General features: G+C 39.6%; 1 protein-coding gene across 1 annotated transcript; it reads left to right on the top strand.

Moving 5' to 3' along the window:
* Window positions 1–1,819: 1,819 nt before the first annotated feature.
* LOC132156941 (protein odd-skipped-related 1) lies at window positions 1,820–7,820 on the top strand. Its single transcript, XM_059566024.1, has 3 exons — window positions 1,820–2,067; window positions 5,500–6,180; window positions 7,009–7,820. Exons 2-3 carry the CDS (start codon window positions 5,519–5,521, stop codon window positions 7,139–7,141), a joined length of 795 nt encoding a protein of 264 aa, XP_059422007.1. The 5' UTR covers window positions 1,820–2,067; window positions 5,500–5,518; the 3' UTR covers window positions 7,142–7,820.
* The last annotated feature ends 343 nt before the right edge of the window (window positions 7,821–8,163 follow it).

Here is an 8,163-nt window from a genome sequence, read left to right as displayed (position 1 = left end):
TTATATGCACCCGAGGAGTGGGCGCATGGCTTCCGTCGCAGGGTTTGCTGATTATTTTTCTGAGTTCAGGGCTATTGCGCTATTGTGCTTAGTGATGCAACATGGACTCACAGACGGCCAGAATTTTCTCATAAAATCAACAGAGAAAATTCTGCCTGAATAAACGGCATTGGCCTTTGTGATCAGCATTTTACCTATCTCTGTGCAGATGATCTGTAAAATTGGCCAAAGGATAATGTGATAGTCTGTGCATTTGAAATCAGATAAAAAGAAGTTAACAATTAAATCCTTGCATAAGAGAGGGAATTAATCCAACTTCTATTCTTAAACAAACCCCTCCAAACATCTCGCACATGAATACACACTCCCGTCACAGAACTCGAATGTTTGAGTTTTTACTTCTGATTGTTTTTGTTCAACAGGCTTTTCAAACAAGTCAAAAGCATGACTCACAATATTATAGGTGCCAATTTACTTCCAGCTCTCAGCAAACGCACCTTAAGCTAAACAAAGTCTACGGATCACTTGAAAACAGGTAGTTGTATTAGAACATGTTTGGAACTAGATTCTGCACGAAATGTAGGGCTCCAGGAGTGGGGATGAGCGCCTCTGCACTAGCTGGGTTGCAATTGTACGCGCTCTCGCCACCAGGTGGCGCGTATTGAGCGCTTAATAGATGCACAGCAGCGTCCTTGTCTTGCTCTGACCCATTGAGACTTCTGTCAGTGCGTCTAAGGAACCTGCGACCTGCATCTCGGAGTAATTGATGTGGGGTGACGTCACAAGAGATTTCACCAGTCGACGAATAAGAGTCAGTGAAAATGTACAGTTTATTTTCTATAAAAACAGCAATGCGTGCAATGGATTCAGAACTTGGGAATTTGTTGGAATCAAAGCGCACATTCCATTTAGATCATTTGTCTATTTCCATTTCCATTTTAAATTAAACTAACTTTTCTTTCTGTCTTATATAGCCTATACAACTGTGAGATTACGTGAATTTTTCACCCTCACAGTTTACACTAACCTAGGTGTGTTTGAACCCAAGAGGAAACGTTTATACCAAGAATTTCCACAGCACTTCAGTTCGTATCAAAGAGAAGTGCTCGAAGTTCTCGTATTCACATTTCCTGCTTAACGCAAATGAAGCTCGTGCTCTTAATCTGTCTTCACTGGGGTCGGGGTGACAAACTGACTAATGGGTTTGGGACGTTTAAAACCGGTCTCTCATTTCTTTCTCGCAGAGCTGAGACGTGGCAGTTGTATATTTACCTTAATTAAAACAAAATGAAGCTTGATTTGTTGCCGCACCATCTCGCACAGGAGCTCGTTTAAAATAAAAATGATTTGACCTTCTGCGTTATGTTGTATTGATGAGCGCGTTAATTAAATAAGATTATTTTGTTATCCGAAGCTCAGCTTTGGGATGTAAACTAGCCTACTTCTAGTCTTCGTCCGATAATTATAATAATAATAATAATAATAACAACAACAACAACTAAATAATAAACATAGCCTTATGTTCACCAAAAATAGCCTATAAAGTCTCCATTTTAATAATTTAATTTATTTTAATTTCTCTTTCCGTCCTCGGGAAAGCCTTCTATCATGTGCAAGTGGCGAAAAACCTGCAAACTTTATTGACGACGTAAAATGTTCAAGGTTACAGTAGAGTTCAGTCCTCTGACATGTAGGCAGTGATAAGTGCGTCGAGCGCTGCTGTACCAGTGGAGGAAACTTCACTTCAGTGTGTTGGGGGTTTGGCTATATGACGTCGCGGGTTGGGTTACAATAAAGAGGCGGTTTGACTTTGGGACCACAAGACAGAGCTAGAGTAAGAGAGAGAGTTTCTACCCCGAGTAACCAAATACTCACAGCGCACAACCGCTGGACCACAGCTGTGCGAACTTCAGTGTTTTCCCGTGTCTCTGCTGCGAGAACATGCTGAGGAAGACGAACGTTTCTCCGATCCGCCTGAGAGTTTTGCACTGAAGTTTGAAACGCTGTGGGACGACTAAGTGATCGTAAACCCTATTATTTTGGATCGTCCCGCTTCACCAAGATCTGGTAAATAGTTTCTGGCATTTTGGAATATTTTTGACAAGCTTTTCCTACTTTTGCAAGACATAGTCTATACTCTGTATATCGGCGGGGGTTTCCTGCGGTAGGCGTGAACAACACATCTTCAAGTGCACTTGAGAATGAATTAGTTGGGCGAGAAATTGCTTGTTAAAGCATAACGTGCAAAACTTTTAAAATGTGTAGTAACTGCATTGTAATCGCATAGGCCTAGTAGTTTGTTGTTCAAAGCAGAGAAAACTTACGGCAAAGTGTTTAATGTGTGAATGATGGTCTTTAATAGCTACTGATCGGTCAGTGATCAACCGGTGGGATGCGCATTCTACAATCTTATTGATCATAAGTGGTGTGAAAACCTCTAAAATATTTGTTTGTGGAACAAAACAATTTAGTTTTTGCAACGTTAATATTGCTCAAATTAATTAATAAATAAAATCAATGATTCGAATATAGGCTATCTGATAAATCTAGCTTTGTCTATGGAAAGCTTTGAAGCCTCTGTGATGTCATCTGATGTTTTTCGTTAAAAACTATAACAAACGTAAATTCGTAACAAATCGTGAACTTTACATTTTATTATGCATCCGTAGAAAGATACCTTTTTTCCTAAACCACGCGTGTCCTTGTGGTCGGTGGTCTCGAGTCGTTTTTCGTGTAGGCTATGCTTTGAATGGACCGCTACAGTTTTACACTGATGCTCGGTGTTGAGAAAATTAGTTATTCGTTTGTTTCGATTTATTTTAAGCGCTATTCGTTCAGAGTGTACTGCGGAAAAAGCGAAATTGGCAAAAATAAATAAATAGAAAATCAATTAAAACAAATATATTTTGTCACTTTTTAGTATGTAATCTTAAAATAAATCGTTCATTTAATACAAAACAACAACAACAACAACTAAAACTTTTATAAAACTATTTTAAATTAATGTGGAATATATAGGTTATTTGTTTTGTAATATAGGCCTAGTTTAAAAATATGTATTAATATATTTTTTATAGTCGAACGTTTTGATTTTGCAATTAAAGTGTTCTAAAAGTCCTTTAAATATAATCTAAATAAACCAACAATTTAAACTTATTAGGTATTGATGAATAAACTTTAGGATCAATTCAGGTAACAATGCCACTGAACGTTTTAAATTTTGGCCTACTATATTCATGTAAAGAAATGTGTATTGGATGCCACTCTTGTCCAAAATGATTACTGTCAAAACATTTCAATTATTCACGATTTGTTTAATTTATAGATAGAAAATTCAACGAATGTAGATATCACAACCAGTATAATTAAAATAAAATGCATTTAAAATTAGTATAGGCCTGATGATAAATAAAGTAAATCAGTATTTTGAGAGTATTTAAAATTTGATCTGAGATGCATCAGTCTAAATCTGGCACAATATGCGGTGGCCTTTGTTTATTATTTGAAAATGTTACACTGTCATTCTTTTCTTTTGTACATGCAAATACATTTTATATTAAATTGCAAACACACACACACACACACACACACACACACACACACACACAAAGAGCTAGGCCTTCTCCACAATACTTAAATATATTTGTATATTTATTCAACTGTTTGACGGTGCTTAATGAATGGTGTGTTTTCCTCTCTCCAGGGTTAAGTGATCACATCCTCTCGGGGGCTGCGCGGAAAAAAGAAAACATACACTTACTTGATAATCGTTGCACAATTGACCAAAGGCCCGTCGTTAACGCATGAACCTCGAGACCGTGATTAATTCCTGTAATACACGTCGAGATTTCTCTGTGATCTCCGTACGCACGACAGGCGCACATTCACACCTACCGAGAGATAAAACACTGATGACCTCCGCGCGCTCAACGAGCTCAACGCGCTACTGATAAAAGTTGAGCAATCACAGTTATTGATAAGAAAGTTTGCTGATAGACATAGGCCAGAATGAGGTCGCAAACTGTTGGCACTAGCCATGCGTCTGACAATATATTGGAGTAGGCTGTTTGCACACTCATGGGTGTGTGCAGAATCCTATTTTCATTTTTTTTTGTGATAGGCTAGATAATAATAATGATAATAAAATAACTTAGCAAAATGTGGAGTGATTTTCGAGACTCTTTCATCACCTTGTCTGGGATAGTCGTTTTTAGTCCCACAACACTAATTGGGCCTGGCGTGGGGACAGAATCTGTGAGATTTACCCAGACACAGTGCGCAAATCCGACTAATTAGCCAACGATGTCCCGGTAAAAAAAAGTTCAAGCACTTGTGAAATCCCACAATTCAGAAACGACTTTTCTCCCCAAAACTTTCAACTTTGTTAGGTTTAACGGTTAAGCAGACAGTTCAGGTAACAAATCCCCCTTCGTCACACGCTTTAAAGGTATGTGGACTTCAAAGGGTTAAGGGTACGAGCCTGTTCTCGGGAGCGAGTCCTGATCTCCTCTAATGACCCCCGTAAGTAAAAGTCAATTACTTCTGCGCCATGATCAGAGCGTCCAAATCCCCAGGGGATCTTTGAGCTTAAGAAAGACTAATTAGGGCTATTTCACTTTTTATTTACCGCGGATCAGACTCTTTACGCTTCCTTAGTTTATTCGGGACAGAAATACACAGAGATTAAGTGCCATTCTTTACATAGACCTTCAGCTGGAGATGTGTCTAGTGCCTTTACTTTTTTTCTTGACCTTTATGGAACTTTCAAAACATGACACACAGGCTGTGACTTTTAAATTAATTTAGCAGCTCTTTGACCTTATCCATTGTAACTAGAACCATATCTGGCATCCCTATAGTCGCGTTTTGTACAGTATTCACAGTAATCTAACACACAACACGTTGTTGCATTTCACGTGGTACTTACAAAACTTGTGTGAAAAAAAATCCTCCAGACGATATGAGTAACATTGTAAACACACCAAGCCTGTTTGCATGAGTGTGTGTGTGCTTGTAGTTCCTGATGAGACAAAGAGGAGTTATTGTGCTTTGTGTCTGTTCTCATCCAACCTGATTAAACAGTCGAGGCAGGTATGTCACCTGCTGTCTTTCGTCTTCATGGCCATAGGCATATTTTCGGCATGCAGAAGACGCCTACGCCAAAATGTACAAGCACACACACTCATCTGGCAGGCTTGAGCATTGCTTTGTGCTCATGTTGGAGTATGCGCTTTCAATATGTCAGACAAGGTGCCTAGCTTGACAAGTGCACTTTTTGTCTTGACGTGAGTGTAAGCGTGTTTTTTTTATTTTTTTTTTAGGGAAGTTCCTTCAACCCTCTAAAGCAAGATGTTTCCAAGTAATGCATAATATAGGCCTATAGAAAACAGAAAATGCAAACATAGTGTGTGGATTCTCAATAGATGTCTGAAGGTGTATTATTTTTGGGACAGTGCTAAATGCTCTTCATTAATTTTTCTCTTTTTTTGTCTCCTACAGAAAATTTCTGAAATCAGTCATGGGCAGTAAAACGCTCCCAGCACCCGTGCCCCTTCATCCTTCTCTGCAGCTGGCGAACTATTCCTTCCTTCAGACCTCCAACGGGCTGCATTTGCCTGCTGACCACATGCCCAGCATCTACAGTTTCAGTGCCTTGCACGCCGTCCACCTGCACCAGTGGACTCTGGGCTACCCACCGTTCACTTTGCCACGCTGTACCTTCACCAAGCTGCCTGGCCTGGTGGATGGCCGCTTCCCTCTCCCCTCAATCCCTCTGTTTCCCCATCTTGTCCAGCCTGCCAAACAGGAGTCCCCCGGGCCTGGGTCTGGAGCGTCCAGCAAAAGCAAACCCCGTTTTGACTTTGCCAACCTGGCGGCGGCCGCCACGCAGGATGACGCCCTGAAGGCAGAAGATCTGAGCACTAACAACGGGCACGTGCGCTCGCCCTCATTAGGCTGCCTGCTGGATGTGGCCAAGCTCTCCTCACCGGAAAGAAAACCAAGCCGAGGACGACTCCCATCCAAGACAAAAAAGGAGTTTGTGTGCAAGTTCTGTGGCCGCCACTTCACCAAGTCCTACAACCTGTTGATCCACGAGCGCACGCACACAGATGAGCGACCGTACACTTGTGACATCTGTCATAAGGCCTTCAGGAGGCAGGACCACCTGAGAGACCACAGGTAAAGACATATCAGTACACTGATCATAGATCAGATGATTTAGAGCCTATATTGAAACACATTCCTGTTCATACCTGCCCATTCATAAATGTATGGTATCACAAATTCTGGCCCACACACAAACACATAACTACCTTTTCCAATCATGACCTTATCATGCATTACTGCATAATGATCTCCTCAGTCATTCAAGTTAGAAAATATCACAAGGTAAATGTAAAATAATAATGTGCATATATACAAATACAAAAACAACTATTCATTTATATATAATTGAATGAATACTTTTTGTGTGTGCGTTTAAATCAGTGTGTATAACAATCAATTAATCTATGCAAATTTTTAAAAAAAAAAATAAAACAGAAGAAGAACTAAAGGTTCTGCCTGGCAGAACAGATTCAGACAAACAAATCAGTTTCTTATTTATTTATTTTCAAACCACACCTGCTCTCGTGATTTATGACATTTGTTATTTCAGACTTTAAGAATGGTGTAAATTAGTTGAGACATGTTGAACAATCTCCTTCAATTCTTCAGTAATGATCTTGGCTCTCTTCCTGACTGACAATTATCACTAGATATACTTCATGTTTGTGATTTAATTAACAATTGCAGACTCAAAGATTTGTCATAACAAGACCGCTAACTATTGCGCCGTCTTTGCCATCATTTCACTAGCTCACATTTTTTTGGCAGAAAACTGCTGTGCAGGACATTTAATCCTAGAAAAGAAGCTCGGACAACTTTAAAATCTGTGTTGTTAAAGTTGTAAACATGCATACATGCATTAACAAACCACAACTGTTCTCTTTCTTTTGTTCTCTAAAGGTACATCCATTCCAAAGAGAAGCCATTTAAATGCCAGGAGTGTGGAAAGGGTTTCTGTCAGTCCAGAACTCTTGCTGTCCACAAAACATTACACATGCAGGTCAAGGAGCTCAAACCAGCCAAGATAAAGTGAGGGCATCTGTTTCAGTCAATGGGGACGCTATAAAACCAAACATAGTGACACCAGCCAATAACATTGTCATTCCAAGGCCACAGAGACTCCACTGAGGGCCGTGGACCTCTGCGTACGGCTTAACGCACCAAAGATGGATTAGGCCTGACCAAAGAGCTTTCTGAAAAGGCATCCTTCCATAACCTACAGCCATGGTGCCTTAAAAGTTTGACAGATAAAAAGGAATGGAGAACCCGGATAAGAAGTCATGGAACTCAGCAGAAGCTTTAAAATGGATTTAAGACAATCAAATTGCCATCAAGAGCGCCGACACCAAAGAGAACAGCTAGTGAGATCTGTGATTTTAGTCTGCACTGCTCCATTCCCAGTGATCTGTTGTTTGATTTTTGTAAACAGTGATTTTTCCAGATGTTGTTGACATTGTCGTTGATGAAGGCAGACTCTTCGGACCTATGCAGTTACTGAGAGCCCACCAAAGCTCTCGCATTTAAAACCGAATTCAGTTGAGCAGTCATTTCTTCTAACCAAAGACACCTTCAATCATGTATTTCCTTCTTTTGTACAGATTCCTTTTTGTATAACTGATATTTGGCACTTTAATCTGATTATTGATTATTTACATATATCACTGGATTCCTTAAACTTATTTTTGAAAATAAATAGTCATTTCTGTATCAAATGCATGTTTGTTATAATCAATGCAATTCCTAAGCATATTCTTCTAAGCACGTTTCTGAAGTGAAAAAAAAAGTTAAACCTAGAGATTACAGGGGTCTAACTGGCACACATAAAGGGGATTTGTCTTCACAGACTAATTCAATATTAAACAATAAGCAGGGATAAACAATGTGCTCCACACTTGACTGAATAAATCAATAAATAATGATCCGTTGATGTGAAGACATGGATTGACTTCACATTTGCCCAGGAGGCGACATCTGCTGCTGTCCTTATAAGCATCTTGATTCTTTCTATGAGATTTAAATCACTGTAGCTTTAAAAAGCCATCAGAGGGCATGAAA

This window comes from Carassius carassius, chromosome 14 (assembly GCF_963082965.1).
Source record: "Carassius carassius chromosome 14, fCarCar2.1, whole genome shotgun sequence".
Taxonomy (NCBI): Eukaryota; Metazoa; Chordata; class Actinopteri; order Cypriniformes; family Cyprinidae; genus Carassius; species Carassius carassius.
The sequence above is the reverse complement of the archived record's forward strand: the minus strand, read 5'-3'. Positions and strand labels throughout refer to the sequence as shown.